The 26,923-nt window shown below is 42.2% G+C and overlaps 1 protein-coding gene across 2 annotated transcripts in view; it reads left to right on the plus strand.

The window, feature by feature from the left end:
- LOC127424737 (interleukin-17 receptor B) overlaps positions 1 to 26,697 on the plus strand; it is a 64,813-nt gene extending 38,116 nt beyond the window's left edge. The window contains exons 11-12 of one of the 2 annotated variants that reach the window (XM_051670164.1): positions 3,684 to 3,947; positions 25,908 to 26,697. In XM_051670164.1, coding sequence (XP_051526124.1) covers positions 3,684 to 3,947; positions 25,908 to 26,299 — 656 coding nt within the window. In that variant the 3' untranslated portion in view covers positions 26,300 to 26,697. The remainder of the gene's footprint in view (positions 1 to 3,683; positions 3,948 to 25,907) is intronic. The other variant, XM_051670165.1, reaches the window with a different exon arrangement.
- Positions 26,698 to 26,923: the final 226 nt, after the last annotated feature.

A 26,923-nucleotide genomic window follows, 5' to 3' on the forward strand; every position in this document is an offset into this window, starting at 1 on the left:
TACTCACCGAGCCAGGTCCCGCTGGGAAAACTTAGCTCACAAATGGCCAGCGAAGAAATGCAAATATGCGTTTTCCCCCTATTCGCCCGATACATCAAGTACTGCATGGATCAGGAAACAGTGCTATGGGTTGCGCCGAAATGACCCAAACAGCTTTGGTTTCTGGAGCTGGTAGAACTGCTCCACCACTGGAATATTCCATTGAGGATTGACTTACTCTCTCAGGCGCAGAGCATGATCAGGCATCCACAGCCAGAGCTGTGGAATTTACATGTTTGGCTGATGAACGAAACAAGTGGATAATAGATGGTATGTTGCACACAGTGCTTGACACCATCTCACAAGCTAGAGCCCCTTCTATCAGGCGCCTCTACTCATTAAATTGTAGAGTTTTTTCAGATTGGTGTTCATCACAGAATGAAAACCCAGCAGATTGCTCTGAAAAAGTGATGCACTTCACTTCCTGCAAGAGCGCTTGGATGTGGGTTTTTCCCCATCAACGCTAAAAGGATATGCTGTAGCTATTTCTGCATTCCATGCCCCTGTCGGCGGCATTTCGATAAGCAAGCGCAAGTTTGTGAGACATGTTGTGAAACATCTTAGACCCTCTCGCCCCATTACAGTTCCAGTGTGGGACCTGTCCTTGGACGAGTTCCCCCATGGACGAGCCCTTTTTATTATTACCTTTTTTTCTTTTTTTTTTACAGAAAAACAGCTATTGTAATCATTGAAGTCTAGTGATTTATTCCTAGACTGCATGTAAGAAGAAGTCTCTTCTATTTGTACTATGAAACGGCTCCCGCAAGATGGATGGGCACTTTTTTTATTTATTTTTTTTATCCCCTTTTCTCCCAATTTGGAATGCCCAATTCCCACTACTTAGTAGTTCCTCGTGGTGACGTGGTTACTAACCTCAATCCAGGTGGCGGAGGACAAGTCTCAGTTGCCTCCACATCTGAGACAATCAGTCCACGCATCTTATCACGTGGCTTGTTGAGCGCGTTACTGCAGAGACCAAGTACGTGTGGAGGCTTCACGCTATTCTCTGCTGCATCCACGCTCAACACACCACACGCCCCACCGAGAGTGAGAACCACATTATAATGACCACAAGGAGGTTAACCCAACATTACTTTACCCACCCTAGCAACCGAGCCAATTGGTTGCTTAGGAAACCTGACTAGAGTCACTCCAGGTGACTCCAGGTGACTCCAGGTGTAGAAGAAGTTTCTGCTAATAATTAGAAGAAAGTGGCTCCCCCATGGGTGAGCCTTTTTTATTATTACATGAACTATTTTTCTTTAGGAAAAAATAGCTCTTGTTTTTACTCTAGTCTGGTGAATTTTGTTTCTAGATTACACACAGAAAGCTTTCCCTTCCTGTCTACCATGTTTAAAAAGCGCTCCCTACGGGTAAGCCTTTTTTCTGTCACCTCAATTGTTCCCAAAAACAATTATGGTGATCATTAATCTAGTGAGTTTCTACTAAATTTCCACATAGGAAGATTCAACTCTTCCTCCAATCGGTTTAAGGTGCCCCCGCTGGTGACCCCTTTTAACCATGATCAAAAGACAAAGACTCCAAACAGTTCATCACCTCGCATGAGCTCTGTGGAGAAACTGGCTACCCTCTGACTAATATCTTGCCTCCTTTCAAGCAATATATTTTTATTTAGTGTCACTGGTGTGTCACTCAATATGCCAGGCTCTTTCCCACTTAGGTGTGGAAGCGGGCTTTCTGCAAGCTTTCTACTACATTCTTTGTAGCAAGCGCAGTCAATAAACCAGTTCTCTGGCGTTCCAATATAAGGACCCCTATTGTCGATCATCAGCATAACGTTGAGTGACTGACCTGAAAGAGAACGTCTAGGTTACTATGGTAACCCCAGTTCCCTGAAGGAGGGAACGAGACCTTACGTACTGTAGCATTGCCACAGTACTGACTGCCGCTAAAAAGGTTTTAGAGATCCTCTCGCCTCTTCAGTTGAATGTCCTGAGGAAGCTGTCTTTAGTCCACATTTTATATGCTCGCCGAACATGTAAGGTGGGACTTCAAAAGACATCTGCCAATGAAATTGCCATGTTGGAAAACCATTTAGAGAGATCGGGGACTCAGGAGTGACCCCTAGTGTTTATCATCAACGTAACGTCTCGTTCCCTCCTTCAGGGAACCGGGGTTACCATAGTAACCTAGACATTATCTGTTCATGTGACAATTATATTTATAACATAATTGAATAAATTAAACTGGAAATGCACATAGGACAGTGTTTAATTCATAACACCTAGACTATATGAAAGGTATGTGATAATTGTAACACATTGTAATAAATTAAAAAGCACTATTAAAGGAATAGTTCACCCAAAAATGAAAATTCTCTCATCATTTACTCACCCTCATGCTATCCCTGATGTGCATGACTTTCTTTCATCTGCTGAGCTCAAACGAAGATTTTTAAAAGAATTTCTCAGCTCTTTTGGTCCATACAATGCAAGTGAATGGGTGCCAAAATTTTGACGCTCCAAAAAGCACAAAAATGCATCAAAAAGTAATCCATTAGACTCCAGTGGTTAAATCACTATCTTCAGAAGCAATATGATAGATGTGGGTGAGAAACAGATAACTTGTACATTCTTCTTGTGTTTTTGGTGATTCACAGTCTTCATGCACACTGCCCCCTACTGGGTAGGGATAAGAATTTCAAGCAAAAAAGGACTGCTCACCCATACCTATCATATCACTTCAAAAAATATGGATTAAACCACTGGAGTAGTATGGATTACTTTTATGATGCCTTTATGTGATTTTTGGAGCATTTGGCACCCATTCACTTGAATTTTATGGACCTACAGAGCTGAAATATTTTTCTAAAAATCATAAATTGTGTTCTGCAGAAGAAAGAAAGTCATACACATCTGGGATGGCATGAGGGTGAGTAAATGATGGGAGAATTTTTATTTTTGGGTGAACTATCCCTTTAATGACAATATACAGTATTATAAAGTAGTACAGTATTTACAGCACAGACTTTACAGACATTGTCCCATGTCTGCAAACCATCTGGAGTGGCCCAAACATCATCTGCAACCTGAAACTGAATTTTTGGTCAGATGTTTGGAGTGAATGTATTTATGGCTGGTTAGGGAAATCTACAGGATGCTCCCTTGCTCCCTGTTTAGTGAATGACTTAACCTCCAGTGTTTTGTCTGTCTGCACTTGTCTAAGAACAGTTCGAAATACACCTTACTTTTATCCTAAATCCATATAAAGTCTCTTAAAGCAAAAAATAAATAAAATAAAATGTCTTAATGTGAAAATGTATAGTAAATATGCTGTAGGATTTCTAATGAAAAAGTAGTGCCATTGTCCACTATAGTGGTCATTGTGTTTAACAGCATGCCATTTCACGATAAATTGTTCAGATTTTAAAAATGTCTTATTAGATGAAACTAGAGACTCTAAGTGTGTCATGTGTGCCACCATAGTGTCATGTTGTCACATTAACTCATCATGTTGAGACATCTAGTTTTCATCTAACAAACAAAAATGGTATTTTGCATTTGCAGTTATATTTTGTGTAAAAATGTATTTATTTTTTGGCAGTCCGATCTAATAATGATTTAAAAAGTGATGTTTTTGTGCCTGATATTAGTTCCAGTTCCACTCCTTTCATTCTTCTCCAGGACAAATCCATGTGTCACGTCACGGCTCCAAGCGCACTGTGTCCATGCGTGTGTTGGTTGTGTACCCTGCAGTAGACAGCATGTTTCAGCATGCAGTGATGGTGCTGGCAGAGTTTCTGCATAGTGTTCCAGGTGTACATGTCATCATTGACATGTGGGAGAGAGGAAGTCTAGCAGAACACGGGCCGCTGCGCTGGCTCAACTCACAAAGCGACCTCGCCCAGAGAGTTCTCATCATCTTACCTCCTCAATACACACACACCGGTATCTATGTACTGTACTATTTGCACCAATTCTTTTTGCCATTAGTGCCATAATTCAGCAAATTACTATCAGTTACTGCTGAGCTAAGAAATCATATTATCCCAGCTCAGGCCCAAAGTACCAGGGCCGTAACATGCACAGACATTTTGGGGACCACAATAGGGTCACATATAATAATATAATAATATAATAATATAATAATTAGTACTCAACAAATACAGCAATAAGCCATGTTTAGGAGGCTAAGTGTTACAGTGATTTTACTTCGGTTAATGGTTGCTCTATAAACGAAGTGAAGCAGAGTTCATAAATACTAATTATTGTAATTAATTATTATAATTAATTATAATTATAATTATAATTTATTATTGTAATTAATTATACACTGAATGTGCTGGAACCCTTTTGTATTTGAACAAATGTTCTTATTCTTTTTCCTCTGGGTCAGAAATCTTAAATAAATCGCAGGGAACTCAACCTTGGCCAGATGGTCCCATACATCAGTCATTACAGTACATCAATGTGTTACTGCATAAAAATTTTAAGAATGAAAAGAAACCACAGAAAATTCAGCTCATCGTTTCTGCCTATTATACTTGCATTTGATCTTAGGGCAAAACTCACATTTAGAGTAGAATTCTACATTATTTTACCTATTTTAATTGAGCTGATATGCTTGCTTCTCATTTGTATCACTTTATGTTGATATCTAGCACACTGAAGTTCCGTGAATTCTTGTGCATGCGTGAATGCACTTTTTTTTTTCAATTAACATTTTTTATTGACGCACAACATATATACGAGTCAACATTTAACCCCCACTGTAACCCCTCCCCCTCCCCAATCACCAACACCACCCTGACCCCCAGCAAACACCCCTGTGGTCACAAATAGAATAAACACACACACACAAAATAAAAATAAAAAATACCCCCCCCCCCCCCCAAAAAAAAGAAAATATAATAAACATATATAATTAAAACTGAACTCTCTCTCCACAGCCCCTCCCCGAGAGTCCCCCAAAAACACCAAATACCTGCCCCACTTCCTAGCAAACAAATATCGAACCCCCAGCCCTCTGCTTGACATCTCCTCAAAAGCCATCACCCTCCCCATCTCTGCACTACTCCAGAAATGAGGGAGCCTCATCTGACTCCCATCCCCTTAAAATAATCTGCCTGCCAATCCAAATCATCACATATGACACTCTGAACCTTCAACCAAAACTCTTGGATCTTAACACACCCCCAAAAAACATGGGTTGTGTCTCCATCTTCTGACTGGTATCGCCAGCAGGTTGGTGTGTCTTTAAGACCAAGCCTATACAATCTAGATGGGGTCCAATAAAATCTATGTTAAATCTTGAATTGCATAAGGTGAACCCTTGTACCTCTAGATGCAGACTTTACGTTTTTTAGAATCCTATCCCACACTCCCTCCTTGAATACCAAGTTTAAATCTTTCTCCCATAATCTCTTGAGAGAAGTTGAAATTCTGCCCCCAGACTCTAAATTAGCAGGGAGTAATACACTGATGTCTCATGACCTTTTCCAAAAGCAGTAATCACCTCTCCCAGAGTATCTGCCGCTTTAGGGGGGTGTATGCTACTCCCAAAAACAAAACAGAGCAGGTGGTGCAGCTGTAAATACCTATAGAATTGAGATCTAGGAATCCCAAAATGTTGAACCAAATTTTCAAAAGATCTCAATACTCAACTCTCATATAGGTCATCGAGTATAGTAACCCCCCTCACAATCCAGTCTGACCAGCAGAAAGGGGACTTATTAATACATAATTTAGGGTTCAGCCATATGCTTGAGGCAACATTTAAATAAATGTCTGAATTAAACACTCTGGACACTTTTGTCCATACCGAGTGCAAATGCGAGATAACGGGGGGTTACTTAACCTCTCCAGTTAGTTTGATAGAAAGGCTTTGCAATGGCGAAATAGGGGTAAGAACTTCCTGTTCAATACAAAACCAGGGAGGGGCTCTCTCAGGTGGAAGCGACCAATGAGCCAAATGTCTGAGACTGAATGCATAATAATAAAACAAAATCTTGGGTAGGCCTAGCCCACCTGTCCACATCGCTTGAAAACCTTTTTATTAAGGGGTCAAAATCAACTCTAACTAAATCAGACAAATTTGCTGGGAATAAAATACCCAAATACATAATGCCCTGTTTGGGCCACTGGAAGGTGCCCTGCTGGAAGGCTGTTACAGGCAGTACACTGTCAGAGCCAAAGCTTTGGATTTAGACCAATTGACTCTGTATCCTGAGAACTTAGAAAAGGAATTCATAATTTTGTGGAGGCAAGGCATAGATCTAGCAGGGTCAGAGACGAATAATAAAATATCATCTGCATAAAGCAAATGCTTATGTGCCACACCTCCTGCCACCACCCCTGTAAAATCATCCTCCTTTCTTATCGTGGCTGCTAATGGTTCCAGAGCAAGACAGAACAATAATGGGGAAAGAGGGCAACCCTGCCGGGTGCCCCTATCCAGAGTAAAATAATCTGAAATTAATCAATTCGTTTGTACCACCGCTACCGGATGTCTATAAAGTAACTTAATCCAACCAATACAAGTATTCCCGAACCCGTACATTTCCAAAATCTTAAAAAGATAATCCCATTCTACCATATCAAACGCCTTTTCGGCATAAAGTGAGATGGCAGCAACCGGAGTCTGATCATTCACCACTGACCACATGATATTGATGAAACGCCTAATGTTATCGGAAGGGCTACGGACCTGAATAAACCCCACCTGATCTATATGTATAAGAGATGTCATAACTTTACTTAATCGGTTAGCCAAAATTTTTGACAATATTTTAACGTCTAGCTGGATTTGGGAAATTGGACGGTAATTCTTCCACTCGCTTGGATCTTTGTCCTTTTTAAGAATCTGACTGATCCGGGCTTGCGTCATGGTTGGCGGAAGCTTTCCATTCTTTAATGATTCTGTATAAACTTCTAGCAAAAGTGGAGCCAATTCTGTAACATAAGATCTAAAAAACTCAGTGGCAAAGCCATCTGGCCCCGGAGCCTTGCCTGTAGGCAAGGCCTTAATTACCTCGCCAAGCTCCTCCAAGATTATCTCAGAATCAAGATAATTTTTTTGCTCAGTCGTCAGTTTAGGGTGTTCTAATGGTTCCACAAAGTTCCTAATATCCTCATCAATAGACGAAGATGTGGAACTATAAAGAGCAATGTAGAAGTTCCAATAAAAGGTAGGAAGCAGGAAGTGGGGTGGCAGTCCAGGTAAGATAACTTTTAATGGTGTTTAGCTTGACCGCAGTACATGCACTTTTAGCTTCACAGCACAATACAGTTCAGATCCACAACTAAATACATTTCAGCTTCACTACTAAATGCACTTCAGCTTCACTACTAAATGCACTTCAGCTTCACCACTGCGGGTTCCTTCAAGCCCATCTCCGTCGTCACTGTAACGAGACACAGGTGTTATGTATCATTAATCACCAGGTGATGGCCCTTACCACTTCCTCTCTCCCCAGTGACAGACACATGACCATGTCCCGCTCCACATACCCCATCACCCGCTCAGGCCCGGGAAATGTTCGGCCTGCTGACTCCCCCATTCCTGGAGAGGAAATCAGCCACAACCATCTGCGGCCCCAGCCTGTGGACCACCTTGAATTTGAAGGGCTGAAGTGCCAGGTACCAACGAGTGATCCATGCATTGGTATCCTTCATGCAGTGGAGCCACTGAAGCGGGGCGTGATCCGAGTGGAGGATCAAGGCCCGCCCCAGCAGGTAATAGCGGCGGGTTAGGACCACCCACTTGATGGCAAGACACTCTTTTTCGATCGTGCTGTACTTAGTCTCTCTCAAAGAGAGCTTACGACTAATGTACAGCATGGGGCGCTCCACCCCCTCTACCTCCTGTGAGAGCACAGCCCCCAACCCCCTCTCTGATGCATCCGTCTGTAAAATGAAAGGGAGAGAGAAGTTAGGAGCATGTAGAAGCAGCCCGCCACAGAGTGCAGATTTCAGTGCAAGCCTGTTGGCATGCCTCCATCAACTGGACCGGATCTGGCACCCCCTTTTTGGTGAGAACAGTCAAGGGGCTGGTGACATCAGAAAAATTAGGCACAAACCCTCTGTAATAGCCAGTCAACCCCATAAACTGTCTCACCTCCTTTTTGGACTTGGGACGTGGGCAGGCCGCTATCGCTGGGGTTTTATCAATTTGGGGTCGTACCTGCTCATGACCCAAGTGGAAGCCCAGATACCATACTTCCACCCACCCAATTGTGCACTTTTTCGGGTTTGCCGTGAATCCCGCCCACCTCAGCGACCTCAGCACGGCTCTTAGATGCTGCATATGCCTCTGCCATATGCCGTTGACTTTCCGGTAATCAACACAGAACCAGACTGACTCTTAAGTACAAGAACAACCGGGCTGTGCGATTCTTCTATTACCTCCATTTCGAGCATTGCCTCTAATTCATCCCAAATCACTTTTTTCTTGTGCTCGGGTACGCAGTATGGCCGACTATGCACAACCACTCCTGGTGGGGTCTCGATATGGTGCTGTATGAGGTTAGTCCATCCAAGAAGAAGAGAGAACATGTCCGCAAACTCTTTTTGCAACCTGGCCACCTCCGTGAGCTGGGACGGTGAGAGGTGGTCTCTACAAGGGACCAGGGTGAATGGATCAACTTTGAAATTCTCCTCTGGCCTGAGCTCCGCCCTCTCTGGAACTACCATCACCATGGTAATGGGGACCGCCTCTCTCCATAATTTAAGGAGGTTGAGGTGGTAAATTTGATGTGCCCCGCCTCTATCCGTTTGTTTAACTTCATAATCGAGGTCCCCAACTCGCCGTGTAACCTCAAAGGGTCCTTGTCACTTGGCGAGTAATTTCAAGTTCGATGTGGGGAGTAATACAAGTACTTTGTCTCCTGGTGCAAATTCCTATAGCTGGGCACCCCTATTATAGAGCCGGCTTTGTGTCTCTTGAGCTTGGAGCAAATTCTGTTGTGACAACTAACCCAGTGTGTGTAGCTTTGCTTGAAGATCAAGGACGTACTGAATTTCATTTTTGCTCTGGGAAGGTCCTTCCTCCCACGCCTCCCGTATGACGTCAAGCACCCCGCGGGGCCAGCGTCCATACAGGAGCTCAAAGGGGGAAAACCCCGTGGAGGCATGCGGGACCTCCCTGACTGCATATAATAGGGGGTCCAGCCATTTGTTCCAATTTCTAGCGTCCTTGTGTACGAACTTACGAATCATGTTTTTCAAAGTGCAATTAAATCGTTCCACCAGCCCGTCAGTTTGCGGGTGATAAACGCTGGTGCAAATCAATTTAATCCCCAGCGATTCATAAAGTTTGCGTAGTGTTCATGACATAAACGTTGTGCCTTGGTCAGTGAGGATTTCTTTCGGAATCCCCACCCGGGAGATAATTTTGAAGAGTGCCTCCGCAACACTGCATGCTGAGATGTTGCGTAAAGGCACTGCTTCCGGATATCGCGTTGCATAATCCACCAGGACTAATACAAACCGATATCCATGTGCTGACCATTCTAATGGCCCGATGAGGTCCATACCAATTATTTCAAAGGGGGCCTTGATTAATGGTAATGGACGCATTGGTGCTCTTGGGGTTGCCGATGGATTCACCAGCTGACATTCACGGCATGCCGCACACCATCTGCGTACATCTCTGTGAATGCCCGGTCAATTAAAGGGGGCCATTAAATGGTGTAATGTTCTTTCTTGCCCTAAGTGATCTGCCATAGGATTGTGGTGATCTGCCTGGAAAAGTGTTTCCCAGCGGCTCCTGGGGACTAATAACTGGGTTGTATTTTCATTGGTTTGAGTGTCCTGCGTCACTTGATACAACCGGTCCCTAATAATTGAAAAATACGGATATGTGAGGGCGACGTAGGACTGGAGCTGCTGGCCATCGATTACTCTCACTTGGTCAAAGGCGTGCCTAAGGGATTTGTCATGCGACTGCTCCAGAGGGAAGTCCCCCTCCGGGAATTCCCTGAGGGCAGGAATGCCGTAAGATTCCCCTCCTGGGGCGGGAATTAACCGTGGCCTCCACTCTATGCTTTACTCCCCGAAATTGAATAACGGTAGTCACTACCTGGTATTTGTGAACATCCCCATGCACACACCTCACCATCACTTTGTATTTTGTACCCAAAGCCCTGTCATGAACCAAGCCATGGTGGATCGAGGTTTGATTACAACCCGAATCCACCAGGGCTTGGTATGTACGCCCCTTAATTTTTACCGGAATCCTGTACGTCCCTGCTCGACTGGGGGCAGACTGTGGTGTGTTGGGGACTCCCCACAACCCTGACAGACTGGCCCAGGCTTTCCGGCTGTACCCCTGGCGGCAGACACATCAACCTGGGAAGGATGACAGAGAGGGGTAGGGGAGGGGGCTGGCGCATAGTGCAGCCCGTGAAGGCGTTTACGGGGAGTGGGGAGGAGAAGGAGAAGCAAGAGAGGGAGAGAGAGAGAGAGAGAGAGAGAACTGGACTGCTCGTTGGCTTCCTGGTAGGCCGCCATGTGGGCTTTGGCCAGCTGGATGGCATCATCCACCTATGTGGGGTGATGGCACTGGACCCATTCCACAGTTACTCGGGGCAGACGAACGGTTAGTTGCTCCAGCACCATCAGGTCGATAACTTCCTCCACGCCTTGCCCTTCCTCGGCCAGCACCCATCTTCGGCAGGCGTCACGGAGCTGCTGGGCGAATGCGAATGGATGACCAGCGTTGTTCAAGGTGAGGGATCATAATTGCTGCCGATGTTGTTCGGGGCTACGGCCAACCAGTTGCAGGACAGCGACCTTCAGCTTGACGTAGTCCAGGCGGTCCTTCGCTGGCAGTTGCTGCGCTGCGAGCTGGGCCTCCCCGGAAAGCAGTGGTAGGAGGTGAAGAGCCCACTGAGCTCGCGGCCAGCCGGAGGCGGTAGCTGACTCTTCAAAAAGGCTTATGAATGCCTCAAGATCATCTTGGGGACCCGACTTAGTGAGTAGGAGGTATGGACTCTTCGCTGCCTCCGGGGTCATGGCGGAGGATCCGCCTGGATCTAACCAACTCCGTAAGGCCTGCCGATCCTCGGCCTGGGCTTGAAGGAGCTCCCGGAAACATTGCTCCTGGGCAAGGAGGGCTTGATGGTAGGTCTCCTGGGTGCTGGCCAGGGCACGGATGAGGTGTCCATGGCGACCAGTCCTCCTTTTCCTGGGTTTTGGCACCAGTGTAGAAGTTCCAATAAAAGAAAGGAAGCGGGAAGTGGGTTGGCAGTCCAGGTAAGATAACTTTTAATGGTGTTTAGCTTTATCGCAGTACATGCACTTTTAACTTCACAGCACAATACACTTCAGCTCCACAGCACAATACACTTCAGCTCCACAACTAAATACACTTCAGCTTCACTACTAAATGCACTTCAGCTTCACTACTGTGAGTTCCTTGGTTCCCGTCTCTCTCTCCCTCACTGGTGTTCTCGGTGGCCTTTTCAAACCTCCCCCATCTCCATCGTCACTGTAACGAGATACAGGTGTTACGTATCATTAATCACCAGGTGATGGCCCTTACCGCTTCCTCTCTCCCCAGTGACAGACACATGACCACATCCCACTCCACAATCAAGATAAAATTCTTTAAAAGCATTATTAATATCAATAGCCGAAGTAAATATTTCCCCACCAGCAGATGAGGGAATGGTAGAGAAAGACTCTCTCTGCTTTATGTATCTAGCCAAAAGCTTCCCTGCTTTGTCCCCTGACTCAAAGTATGACTGTCTTGACCTGAATAACCAAAACTCCACTGTAGGGCTTTACTGGTTGTTTAGATCAGTGTTACTATCAGAAATAATTAATAATTATTTCTGTAGTTATTAATTAATATTTAAATTAATTAATTGGATCTAACTCATTAAAACCTCATATGGGGCTCCAGTAAATGTAGTGTGCTACGTTTAGGAGCAAGTTTGGTTATTAGCAATAATTAATAATTATCAAAGATAATTATTATTTATTAAAATCAATAGAACATTGATGAGAATCAATGTTAGCTTTTTTAATCCTTTAAAATCAACAATTATCAAAGATAATTGTTAATTGTTATCATCGATGAAACATTAATTAAAATTAATACTAGCTTATTGATCATTCAAATTCAATCATCAAAGATAATTATCAATTATCAAAAATCAATAGAATATTAATAAGGATTAACATTGACGGGGCACCACCCTGAAATCAGGGACTAATAACCGAATAGTAAAACAGTCTCAATATTAGATTGTTTTCTTAGGAAAATCGACATCCGAAGAATATCGATTTTCGGGAAAAGAAACAATGAATGAAGGTTTGAATCCGAGCACTGACATCCCGTCAGCATGACACAGGCGTATGCAAAACAAACCAAAACACTTCTCTTTGTAATATAAACAAAGTTTATTTATGCAGTAATATCAATTAATAATTAATACAATGCAGTCAATAAACTTCTGACTTACAACTACAAACTAAACAGTGATATGATTAGATATGGAAATCAAAATAATCCTATAACACATAAGGTGTGTGTGTGTGACAGTGTGTGCATGTGTGTGATTAGTAAGAGAGAGAAAGAGAGAGAGAGAGAGAGAGAGAGAGAGAGAGAGAGATGATTAAGTGACAGCCCTAAAGCTGATTTCGCGATCGTGGGAGAGAAAGCAGTTGTGTTCATCATTCAGAGACGCGGTTTTACGAGCGGGGCTCGTAAAAGTCCTGCGTTATTTGACTCTTTAATGGATGAACTCAGTTTCTGTTTCACCCGCGATGGTGAAATTGCACAATCCAATTTGGTTGGACCACAATACAGCAAAACAAATTTGTGATAATTAATACCCTGAGTATTAATAATGAGCGGACATGGCGGTCCGTAAACTGTACAAGCAAAAACCTTGAAGCACAAGAATAACACGCTATAATATTCTATCTCTGCCCAGACGTAAACCTCATACTTGTATCGCATGAGGACACAGGTAGAATGTGTTTTCCTCCGTCCTTTAACTTTGATCCGGTTCCTTGATGCTCGGGTGATGACGGGAGGCCGTTTCCTCGCTCTGTCGGCGGGCGATACGGTTGTTGATTGTCGGCGGGCGGTACGGCTGTTGATTCTCGGTGGGCTGGCGGAGAACTCAGAAATGTAGACTTGATTGAAGATGGAAGAGAAATCTTTAATCTCTTCACTTCTGTAGGCAAACGGATGAAGATGCGAATTGCTCGGCGGTCTCCTACGGATCCGTTAGAGTGTTTGGTTGAACACAGAGTAACCTCAACTCGTCCAGCAAGATGGAGATTGTATGGCTACAGTTTCAAGTTGGACATTACTTCCTTGTGCCAAGAGGTTGCACTGGAGAGCAGCAAAAAAAAAAGCTATGTCTATATTCGGCGAACAAATTCGCTGGAAGTGAATTCTGGACGCATTTTAGAATTATTTCAACTCCTGATGATGTCATGTTTGAGGGACGTTCTGTTGTGTGCCTCATCCAATAGGAGTTGAGAGCTCGATCCTTTAGTGAGCAAGGCTTCATGTATCTGTAGTCTGTTTTGGACTCCCTTTGTTTGAGTTTGGCATGATTTTTATCAGTAAAATTTACGACTTAGAAGGTGGGGGCTTGAGTTATGTTTTTACAACTGTGTTAGGCCTGCCTTTGTCTTCTATCTGAATACATGAGGCCCAACACCACTTTCTGTGACAAAATAGTATTATATCTATATTTCAATCGGGTCAATTCTCTGAGGCCATCAGATGACATATGGCGCTTCAGCGCTGCCTCTGCACTTTTAATATTTCCTTCCAACTCCACGAGTTCTCGTGCTTTGGATTTTTCGATGAATGAGGCATACTGTATGATCCGACCCCTAAGAACCGCCTTAAGTGCCTCCCAAGCCACGCCCACAGAGGATACCAAGGACCAGTTGGTCTCCATATAAACACTGATTCCCTATCTGTCACTCACTCGACATTGTGTTGATGTAGTGACACTAGGGGTCACCCTTGGGAGCCCAAGACACCTCTGGTCTTTGATAAAAGGCCAATGAAAATTGGCGAGTGGTATTTGCATGCGGTGGTAGACACGATCACTCAGGCTAGGGCCCCCTCTACGAGGCGCCTGTATACCTTTAAGTGGCATCTGTTCGCTAAGTGGTGTTCTTCCCGACGCGAAGACCCCCAGAGATGCGCAGTTGGATCAGTGCTTTCCTTCCTGCAGGAGAGGTTGGAAGGGAGGCTGTCCCCTTCCACCTTGAAGGTGTACGTTGCCGCCATAGCAGCACACCACGACGCAGTCGACGGTAAGTCCTTAGGGAAGCACGACCTGATCATTAGGTTCCTAAGAGGCACCAGGAGGCTGAATCCCTCCAGACCACGCCTCGTTCCCTCATGGGACTTCTCTGTAGTTCTTCAGGGTCTACAGAGAGCCCCTTTGAGCCTTTGCAGTCAGCTGAGCTTAAGGCACTCTCCTTGAAGACTGCCCTCCTGACTGCGCTCACTTCCATCAAGAGGGTAGGTGACCTTCAAGCGTTCTCTGTCAGCGAAACGTGCCTGGAGTTTGGTCCGGGTTACTCTCACGTGATCCTGAGACCCCGACCGGGCTATGTGCCCAAGGTTCCCACCACCCCTTTTAGGGACCAGGTGGTGAACCTGCAAGCACTGCACCAGGAGGAGGCAGACACAGCCCTGTCGTTGCTGTGTCCGGTGCGCACTTTACGCATCTATTTGGATCGCACACAGAGCTTTAGAATCTCTGAGCAGTTCTTTGTCTGCTTTGGTGCACAGTGGAAAGGAAACACTGTCTCCAAGCAGAGGATCTCCCACTGGCTCGTTGACACCATAGCTATGGCATATCTTGCCCAGGACATGCCACCCCCGGTAGCGCTACGAGCCCATTCTACCAGGGGTGTAGCGGCTTCCTGGGCCCTGGCCAGAGGTGCCTCTCAAACATTTGCAGAGCAGCAGGCTGGGCAACACCCAAAACCTTTGCAAGGTTCTACAACCTCCGGGTGGAACCGGTTTCGTCCCAGGTAGTGGCACGCAACACAAGCGGATAAGCCTGGGATAGCTGGCTGGGTGTATCGCTTGCACATAGCACCTTCCATTTCCTTTTGAGCTGAAGACATGCGCCATTAATCCCAGTAGTGTTCACAAGTTTGTTTCCTGGTTGACTTCCTCCGAGCCATGTGGCAGTCGAGTTTTCGGAGAGATTCGCTGCCGGCCCAGTACACGTGCTAAGTAAGAGTCCTGTTCTGGGGTAGGTGCTCCGTATGTGGCGGTTCCCTGTAAGGCTAACCCCATGCGATATATATCTTCCGCTAATTCGTTTCCCTGTTGGCAAACTGCATCTTCCTTGGGCAGAGCCCCTCTGCCCCAGTCTCCATGTTTGTAGTAACTCCTCCCCCATTGGGCAGGATCTACTTTGAAGACTCTCCACATGGTTGGAAAGACCATGTGACGTATCCTTCCACATAAATATCCCCCCCTCTCTTTGGGCAAGGTGTGGTCTCCGCTGTGTCTTCCCCTTGGGAGGGACACCCCCCGACTAGACCTGGCAGCCCAGTCAGATAATCCCCCTTCTTTTTTAGGGAGTGGAAAAAAGAGAAGGGGAAAAGAGGCCATGACTGGGTTAAGCCTGTCTCTATCTCTTGGGCAGTCAACTTGTCCCCAGAAAGGGTCATTCGACACTCATAACTATGTTGGGGGAGGTTATGTGTTGACCTGGTGTGCTGGCTATGAGGCACACAGTAGTCTGCCCACAACACACCGCCAGTTCACGTAACACAGTTCAGCCAATTGTGGCATTTCGTATAGGGATCCCTAGTGTCACTACATCGACACAACATCGAGTGAGTGACAGATAGGGAACGTCATGGTTACTTGTGTAACCTCCGTTCCCTGATGGAGGGAACGAGACGTTTTGTCCCTCCTGCCACAACGCTGAACTACCCACTGAAATGGCCGGACCTTATATCGGCTCCTCAGCATAAAACCTGAATGAGTGGTTGAATACCAGCTCCTTTTATACCCGTATATCCGGGGGAGTGGCATGCAAATACCACTCGCCAATTTTCATTGGCCTTTTATCAAAGACCAGAGATGTCTCGGGCTCCCAAGAGTGACCCCTAGTGTCACTACATCGACACAACATCTCGTCCCCTCCATCAGGGAATGGAGGTTACACAAGTAACCATGATGTTTCAGTCTTTAACATTTGTTGGAAATCAGTATTTTGCAAAAGGGATACATTAAGGCGCCAACTATATGATTTCTTTTTCTCTATATGTGGCAACACCTCTAAACTCACCAGGGCATGATCCGAGACTAATATGTTTCCAATTGAGCAATCAACAACAGATGAAATGAGGGATTTGGATATATATAAAAAAAATCTATTCTAGAATAAATCTTATGGACTGATGAAAAAAATTTATAGTCTCTACCAGATGGGTTCAAAAGTCTCCAAATATCTGTAAGACCAAGATTTTTACACATCCTGTGAAGCGTCGATGTTGCTCTAGTGGGCTTACACACTTTTGCTTCACTATGATCAAGGACTGAGTCCATCAAAAGATTGGGTGCCAGCGGCTTGCAACTTCCCATCAAGATCTATAAAAAAGCCCTGATCTTCAGCGTTAGGTGCGTAAATATTAGCCAAAATCAGACTTTGCCCCTGAATTTCTGCTAACAACAATAATGACTCTTCCTAATTTATCATTAAACTGTTTGAGAAATTTGAATTGTAGATGTTTATTTACCAATATAATGACTCCCTTGCTCTTACTTGAGCCAACACTAAAGAAAACATGTCCACCCCATATCTTCCCAAATTTTTCAGCTTCCTGCGGGGAAAGATGTGTTTCTTGAAGAAACACTATATCATATTTCTTACGTTTAAGAAAAGAAATAACCTTCCTTCTTTTTATGGGGTGCCCAAACCCATTCACATTCCATGTGGAGAGAGATAGCACATTCATATTAACATTTGATATTTTGATATAATAGAAAAAAATTAATTGTGTGCCAAAGACAAAATTATGAAGGCCACATTTCAACATTAATGCAACAATAAAACCCCGAACTTCCTCCTGAACAAAACAAACAGAAAAAATATAAACGTGCACATTAACCCCGCACACGAAAGCGCCAACCGGCGTCAATCCCTTTAAACTCAAAGAGTCCATGTATGCCTAGAAGAGCCCCTGCGACAATTTGCCTCACTTGTTTTTTTTTTCTTCACAAATTTGTAAGGCAAAATTACATAACATCAAATATTTTGTAAAATAAACCCCAGCCAATAGTCAGAATAAATACAAAGAACGTGTAAACTAATTCACAGAACTGTTTCAAAGATGTGCTCCTTCACAAAACAAATTCCAGCTGATATACGTAAAGCCGTTCAGTTTCATCAGTCAGACAAACAAATATTCAGTGAGCCAGCTGATGTGTGCAGCAGATGACATAATCATTCCAATGTCCCACGAAAATACTCCACAAATCATACTCCAGCCAACAGGAGGCATAAGCACAAGGAACTGACAGATTCTTCCATAACTGTCCCGAAGTAATGTTGTTTAACAAAACAAGCTCCAACCGCTAGGCGGAACCAGCACAAAAGGAAACGAAACACGCATCCCGGTTCCTTGGATGGTCAAGAGTCAATTCACTCGGAGGCCGCATAAAAGTATATCCCACGATTTACACAGTCCACCAACTTTATAAAAGACACACTTTGTGTTGGCATGCAGATATTTTGCGGTCATCCGTTCATTGTAAAAGTGATCTTCCGTCAATGCAAAAGTTTCTTAAAGGAAAAGTGTTAATCCACAAAACAAAAAGGAAACAAAAATGGTGCCCAGCTTCCTCCGAAAGCCAGAGTATGTACAGTGAGTCAATCCACTCAGAAGAAAAAAACCCAATGGTTACTCACCCATTGTTTCAATAAAAGATATTGCTTTGGGACATGTAAAAACTTTGCTGCCGTCCTTGGTGTTTATTCTCAGTCTGGCTGGAAACATCAGAGCAAAAGTGATCTTCCGCTGATGTAAGAGTTTCTTGCATTCCCTAAACCGATTGCTTTCCCTCTTTTCGAGTTCGCAGAGTCCGGGAACAAGAAAATATTGTAATTCTTCCAAGAAAGCTTTCCTTTGCTCCTCGCCAGGCGCAACACGAGATCTTTATCGGATGATCTCAAAAATTTAGCCAGAATCGATCAGACCCTTCCTCCCTCAGCAGATCTGTGAGCTGGGACTCTGTGAGCTTGTTCGATTTCCAGCTTGTGGCCTGTTATTTCGAGCAGACTCAGGAAAAGCTCCTCTACGAATTTCACCATATCTCTGCCCTCCTCATGCTCAGGAATTCCAACAATTCGAATGTTATTCTAATGAGAATGTCTTCTATTCTCAAGATCTTCAAGCTTTTCCACGTTGTGGAACTTGTGACATCACAATGACCAAATACATCTGCAAATGACTGCCTCTTCAGCAAGACATCAACACCTATTTTTCGTCATTGCACCCTTGGTGGAGAAAGATAATATATTATTAAATTATGACTGTTTTGGTAAAAAAAAAAAAAAAACTTTACTGACATTATAACTGGACCTCAGGGAAGATAATTCAGTTATAAAAAAAGAGTATGTCATGACCCCTTTAAGTTTGAAATTGACGTACTTCATGTACTGTTACGTTCTAAATATTGTAGGGTTGTAACAGGGTTGAATATCAGTGCAAACATATTTAATAACTGCCTTTACTTGCAAAAAATAATTTTTGCAATTCCAAAAAAAAATTATTTTCTTAAAAGAATTATGACTATAATTTGAGTTGAGCTTTATGAGATGTAGCCTAAGTGTAAACATGAAATACTGATAAATGTGCCTCTGTTCAAACCATGTGGTTAAAAATTTCATGATGTCACTCCCTGAAATCTAGAAATAATCAAAATATTATTTTAAAGGGGGAAATATCACTGTATAACAGGGTTAAACAGAGCAAGCACAAACTCTAGGTTTCTAGGCAAATTCTGCATTTTCTCAGAAAATGCATAAAGTATTATAGAAAAAACAGTGAAAGCATAGTGCTATAAAACGTTGGTGTTTACATTTCAATAAAATTAACAATTTAGGAAGAATTTATATATATATATATATATATATATATATATATATATATATATATATATATATATACATATATACTGTATATATAACTCATTTAAATATAAAGATAATCGGCTGATATTCCAATGAAAAAAGATTGAAATGTTCGTTTGCAAATACACACTAAACACAAATACACACTTTGCACATAATGCAAATAGTTAAAAGTAATTGATAGACAAATGTAATAGATTATTACATTATGAGAAATTTATTACATAATGAACTCACCAAAAAATATTTTAATGAAAAATTTTATAACTTTGTCATACTGTTATATTTTCCAAAACAAAACAATTATTTTAAGAAAAAAAAAAACCAAAAAAAACATTGGTATTCCTTTACAGCAATACTTTTTTTTTTTTTGTCTTAAACTACTTAAGAAATACACTGAATTTAAATATTCATATACATATTCATTCAGTGACACTTTAACTCAGTTTTATAACTGATGATTTTAAAAGTTTTTCAATTTGATAACTTCATACAGGACCCATCCGCGCAAATTCCCTTTAATAAACTCTAAAATCAGGCCAATCAGTCCCCAAAATCAGCGGATGGGTGAGGCGGGAACTAACCGCGGCCTCCACTCTATGCTTTTTCCACCGGAATTTAATTGTCAGGGTCACCACCGGATACTTGTGAATATCCCTGTGCACACATTTCACCCTCACCATTTTAGTTGTGTCCAATGCCTCAGGTTGAACCAAGCGTTGGTGGATAGCGGTTTGATTACACCCGGTGTCCACCAACGCTTGGTGATTACCCCCCTTGACACTTACCGGTATCCGGTACGCTCCAGCTCGGTCGGGGGCAGCCTGTGGGAGGTCAGAGACCCGCACCAACGTCCCCAGCTCCATCAGAGGGCACTGATCCCGTAAGTGGTCCGGGTCCCTGCACCTCCAGCAGGTTGGCCCAGGCACTACGCCCGCACTTGCGTCGGCCCTGAGGGGGAGAGTGGTGGGGCATCGGGATAGGGGAAGGTCGGCTCCCACACCCGGGGAACTGTTCTCAGTGGCTGAAGTCCTCCTCGTCTGCGTGGGGCAGGAACGGGACCTGGAGAGAGAGCAGAACGAGATGAGATAGGGGAGGGGAATGAGACAGGGGGAAGAGAGAGAGAGTGGGAGGGCTCTTCCGCCCTCGGGATTGCCGCCATGTGGTCCTCCGCAAGCCGGATGGCTTCCTCCAGCGACGCCGGGCGGTGGCACTGGACCCACTCCGCCGTCCCTTTTGGCAGTTGATGTATTAATTGCTCCAGTACCACCTGGTCGATGATCCTGTCGACGCCACGGTCCCCCGCTAGCAACCATCTCCGGCAGGCGTCGCGGAGCCGTTGGGTGAAGGCAAACGGGCGGCCGGAGCTCCCCAGCTTCAGGCTCTGGAAGAGTTGACAACTTTCTTCCGGACTCCGACCAACCCATTGCAGGATGGCTTTCTTTAAGTCACCGTAAGCCAGGAGGCTCGTCGCTGGTAGTTGTTGAGCCGCGAGCTAGGCTTCCCCGGACAGCAGCGGTATGAGTCGGGCCGCCCACTGGCTGAGCGGCCAGCCCCAGATCTCGGCGGTGTGCTCGAAGAGATCCAGGAACGCCTCTGGGTCGTCCGCCGCCCCCATCTTCTGTAGCGCAGGCGGGGGTAACGGCGTATGGGTGTCCGGGGTCGCGGCTGGGGATGCCTCCTGGCTGAGGAGGCTCCGGATCGCCTGTCGGTCCTCTGCTTGAGCGCGTATGAGCTCCACAAACCGGCGGTCTTGATCTTGCTGGAGCTCAAGCAGGGATTGCTGGTGGCTCCGATGTAAGCCAGCGAGGGCTTGGAGGATCTCAGCCAACTGGGAGGACTCTACGGGGCGACTTCCATCCATCTTCAAACCTTTTTCCCAGGTTTCGGCACCAGTGTAACACTTCTCAGTCTAAGGAGGAGGCGAGAAGCAGATTTCCTGGTTCAGGTAAGCGTTTATTTTCCTCACTGCAAAAAATACAGTCGTTCAAGGCTTTTATGCTGTTCAATAACTCAGTCTAAAAAATCCACAAGCTGTTTCACAAAATAAACTCTCAACTTCGCAATAATAACTCTTGGCTTCACAATTGGTGCCAAGGCTCTCTCTCCCGTCTAACTGCGGTGTGGCTCTATTTATGCCGCTCTCCCCGTGCTCACTGAAATTAGAGACAGGTGTTAGACATAATTTAACTCAGGTGTAAGTGCCCTTACCGCTTTCTCTCTCTCCGGAGAGATGCTTGACCACGCCCCCGCTGCTACAACTATATTTTCTTTACATAAAGAATTTACTTAAAAACTTTAGACCTACACTACTGTTTAAAAGTTTTAGATCTGTAAGATTTTTTAATGTTTTTAAAAGAAGTCTCTTCTGCTCACCAAGGCTGCATTTATTTGATCCAAAATACAGCAAAAACAATGATATTGTGAAATATTTTTACAATTTAAAATAACTTTTTTCTATTTGAATATATTGTAAAATGCAATTTATTCCTGTGATCAAAGCTGAATTTTCAGCATCATTACTGCAGTCTTCAGTGTCACATGATCCTTCAGAAATCATTCTAATATGCTGATTTTCTAATATGGGCATATTTACAGCACATTTTACACATTTTACACATTTACACCCGAACAGATATTTTCGTTGATTTTGTTGATGATAATGAGGCAGCATAAACACTAGTTAAAATATAATCATTCATATTATTTTATATCATATTACATATCATATTTATATCATACAGCATACAATTTAAATACCTGCTTTAGCCGAAACAACATTTAAATGTAACTAAAACTTGCCTATTAGGACATATTTCAAATTTCAATACTCTGAATCCTGGCTGGCAATTCTGGAAATAGTCCAACTAGTAAAATATGTACATGTTTATATAAAATAGCATGTCAACTAATGTACGTAAAGCTAAATGACTTACTCGTCCGAAATTGTATCCTCGGCTGGATCAAGTCACTCTTCAAAATGCAAACGTTCCTCGTCGGATTCCCACTCTTCTTCTGAGGAAAATGTGAACTCTTCATCACTATCCAGGAGCTTCCACACCTGTGTAGCGTGCCATCTTCCAAACGTGCAGAAAAGTGAATGAACGATGTTTTTTAAGGCAGTGTTGGGGGCGTTTACCATTTGCATTGATCGCCTCAGCACATTACCATATGAATAGCGCGCTCTGTTGGTGGTTGTGATCACATTAGTGATAATTAGCTGAGCCAGGAGAAACTGTACATCGCTTTGTTTCACACAGATTACATTGCAGGAGAATATTTGTTTTAAATTTTATTTGAAAATTGTTTTATTTAAAAGTAGTCATTTTAAGCTTTCTTTAGACATATGTTTCATGTTTGTCTGATAAGTATTCGCGGAGTTTCAGTTCATTTTTGTGACGTGTTTCAGAAAGATGCTCGCAGAGACAGAGACAGCTGAAAGCGCACCCTGTTTATTTTCTTTATTTTACAAAAGCACAAGGTTTTGTTGTTATTGTGAGTGTACACAAATAAAAGTAGACCCTTTATAGTCTCTAAAGCTGTCTTACACTTATCTGTATGCCCAAAAATGATGGATTATTTTAAGTTGTTTCCACTGTTATGAGTTAAAAATCCATCAGGACGCGCCAGCGCATCCGTTGACCCCAGAGGGGTCGATGCCCAGAGGCTATTCATTGTGAAACTGTGTTTTCTTAATGGCATGAATCACACTGAAGGCCTAGACTTAAAATGCACGGCCCACCACTGCTACTCAACAGAGGTCCAGACAATCATAACTTTCATGGTTTCAGTAGTCAATATGGCTTGTATGACTGTTATGACTATGACTTATGAATAGTTATTATAAATTAGCAAGTTAGCAGCAATAGTACTTTGTAAAAGAGAGAAAGGAATATTAAAACCTAAATAGTCCAAATAGTCTCTTCAAAAGTGCTGCTTTGTCCAGACCAGGGGCAAGGATGAGGACATCGGGGACCCAGAGACACAGCCAGAGTAGTGTGGTTTTATCACTTAAAACACTGAAGTCCCCGGATGCATAAATTAGGCATATGTGGTATCATTTTAAAGCTTAGAATCTGACCCTTTTAGAGAACCCCATCACTTTTGCATTTAGTTTCAGAAATAACAAAATAAGGCCTGGAAACATTTGTTTTGCAAATTGGCCCCACCTAGAGGTGACGTTGTAGAAATTTTAAAATCAATATAAAAGTCCTTAACATAGCACTTATATAGACAAGTCATATATCAAATTAAAGGTATCATTCTCAGATGACTGTACAGTTTATTTTGTTGCCATACCACAATTTGAATTATTTTCAAAAATATCACAAAGTGAAATTTTACTTCGGTAAGGCATAAAATGCAATCTCTTTTCTTTGCTGACCACTGATCTGTAAGCCCCAAATAGCCTTACATTTCATATCAAATCTTACCTTGGGTTGTTTGCTTTAAAATTAGTTAAAGAAATTACTTGTTTACTCGTTTGTTAGCTTGCTTGGGTGAATAATCCAATGTTGTGTGAAAAAGAATTAGAACAAAATTTGAAGTCCGGTAGAAAAAGTAGAAACAAATAATCAGAAAAATAGGTTCCCATCTACAAAAGATGAAGTGTTACACATAATTGTAAAGCTGGGCTTCTTTGCTTTCCAATGACACCTAGATTCGGCTTCTAGACAACTCAGAAGCCAAGATATTCAACAAAATAGTGTGGAAGCTCTCAGCACTTCAAAAAAAGACTTGTTGTCTATGGGTGAGGGCTAAATTGCATTAGCGCACCACCTATATTTCAGATCAGTATAATGTGATGGAAGATGATAGAGGAAAAAATCTTTTTTCTAGTACTTGCTGCCATCCAGTGAAATAAAATAAGATTTTTGCTTGAAAATAGAGCACGCAACTGAAATGGCATGCTTTTAAATTTTAGACATAAAAACAAATATTAATTTTTTTACTTGCTGCCATCCAGTGGAATAAAATAAGATTTTTGCTTGAAAATAGAGCACACAACTGAAATGGCATGCTTTTAAACTTTAGACATAAAAACAAATATTACCTTTTTTTTTAATCATAAAATTGTAAACATATACAATGTTATTTATTATTGCAATAACTTCTTAATATATAGGGTGTTATCTGTAAAATTAGACAATTTTTATGAAATTAGTCCACTGTATGTGTGAACATGGAGCTTTTAAATTTGAGTGGGAAATATTTCAAGCGACAGATGTGAGGATCTACTAATAACAAACAAACCATAATTTACATATCAACAGTGCTTAAAAATACTGCTTACTTTAGTTAAGTATAAATGGGATGACTTTTGGTTGTCTCTGCATGCCATCCATACAACAGAGAAGATACCATCTCTGAATTAATTTAAAAAATGTTTTATTGTTCTTTCTGTTTGTTTATTATGAAATGCTGGTAACATGCTGCTCAGTAAAACTAAATTTAGCAGGGGAAAAAACACTTATTTGGCTTCTGTATATTAGTCTAAAGGTGCTTTGGCACCCCGTGAACTTATCCTATCACAAACCTAGTTTTTCCGGCTCTGCTGAACCATCAGAGTGGAACTGGCCAGTGCGGACAGTTTCCATTTGCTTCGATCTTGTTCTCTGCAGTGTGTTTATTGAGAAAGATGCCATATCCATCTATACTGCAGCTCATTGTGTGTCTCTGCTACAGTCTGTTGTTAAAATAACCAACAACGCTACTCAGATTAATGCGGAAGAGAGAGGCAACAGTCACACGGTAAAGCACCCTTCCACAAGGCTGTTAGTAAAGGGTAGATTCATACTGTAATTTCATGCTTCCTTCACAGTACCCATTTCAAGGGCTCTGCTCTTCAGAGAAAGTAGGGCCCACTTTTGATTGGAATTCGCCCAAATTGAGAGGGGACTCTCACTGTTATGATGTCTTGTGGTCCGGATCAATAACACGCTAGCTGAACATTGCAATTAATGTATACAGTACTGTATACTATACTTTTCTTTACTACATTTGAGCACACAGATTACAGAATATGTAGAAGCTAATATGTTAATATGTAGGACAACTTCTTATATATAAAAAAAATAAATAAATAAAAAAAACTTTTTCAAACCAGTAACTTTAAAGAACAATAATAATAAAAATAACCAACAGTTCAAAGCGACTAAAAATGTTGGAGCAGGTCACAATCACAAAATGATTACATTTATTTATGAAAATGTTTTTTGTGAGTTCACAAGGTAGCCTAATTAAATCCTCTTAATGCAATAACCTGTTACATTTGCCAAAAAAAAAAAAAAATAACAAAAAAAAAATTATACTATTACACCGATTGTGCTTATAAGTTTATTATGTTAAGATACATTTATTATAAACATTAGGCCACATTTCATGTACACTTTACATTATCTGCTGTTATAACATTATTTACTGTGATTGCACCATAGTGGGTTCTTAATAGTGGGTTCTTATAGTGGGTAATACATTTCTCATAATATAATAACCTATTGCATTATGCAAAACAATTTATAAAATTAAACACAATTTTATTACATTTTGATAAAATTATGAACATTTACTACATTTAACATAATAGAAAATGTGAAGTTATTACACTATGCTTTATTATTAGTTATGAGTTGCTACAGACCTATTTGTGTCACCTTCATGGTTGCACAAGACAAATGCTTCAGATGTTTGATAAACTTGTTTCATGAAAAGATTGTAAACACTGCATTTATTTTATTGTGTCTATGAATATCTGTCTTTCCAGACAACCTTAAACCAAATGCAGCCACCAATCACACTGTCTCAGCCTCTGCCAATAATCTTTTTGCTCTGGTGCTTAACCTGGTAACCAGCACTGCTCATGACCCACAACAGTGGGAAAAGTTCTGGATCATTCACCTGGATCAGAACAAAGACAAGAGAAAGATGCCCGCTGAACTCAGAGGCTGCAGGATATTTCATCTGCCCGAAGACTTACTGAAGCTCCATGAGAAGCTGTCAAGTGGAGCAGACATGAAGAGCTCAGCCCTGAGTAAATGCCTCAGCATCTTCAAAATCAATGACGCATCCTGGAGGGTGCTAGAAGCCCTGCAGCAGCTGGATATCAATACAAACTCACCCGCCTGTGCTAAAGTCAACAGTTTAGAAGAGTCTTAAACTCCTCATACAATATGTGATATTAAATCAAATCAGAGAGTCGCAGTGAACCATCTGATTTGTCCTAAAACATGAAAAAAAATTTTTTTTAAATATTTGTTTGCTATTAAGAGTCTATTCCTATTTTACCTTTTCAGCCTTATAATAACTTTTTAATTATTTAGCTGGATTTATAATAATATGAGTATACTGCAGCTTAAATCTCTTTATTATTTCACTCTATTCTTAATCATGTAGTTTTCTTTAGAAATCTTGTTATACAGGGAACTTTCTGAGTTAGGTGAGGAAGAATTGTTTAAAGCTGTCTTCTAGTCTGTAAAAAAGCTCAAGCATTATAAACTGAGCTTATATATATTTAAAAACTTATGCAAGGATCTTTTATAAATAAACAGAATTATATGTAATAAATGTATCCAAGAATGTATTATTTTTTTTGTTCCGATATATATAGGGGACACTACATAAGTCCAATCACACAACGAGTTTTCATTGTTAACAGGTAGGACATAAAGACAAGGATATACTTCATAAATGTCATGTTGGGACATGTCATTTTTGCCTGGGAAGGTTGTAACGTGAGTTTAGCAGTTACATTATTTGTTGGCCAAAACACTGATTTGATAT

Source organism: Myxocyprinus asiaticus, chromosome 33 (assembly GCF_019703515.2).
Source record: "Myxocyprinus asiaticus isolate MX2 ecotype Aquarium Trade chromosome 33, UBuf_Myxa_2, whole genome shotgun sequence".
NCBI lineage: Eukaryota > Metazoa > Chordata > Actinopteri > Cypriniformes > Catostomidae > Myxocyprinus > Myxocyprinus asiaticus.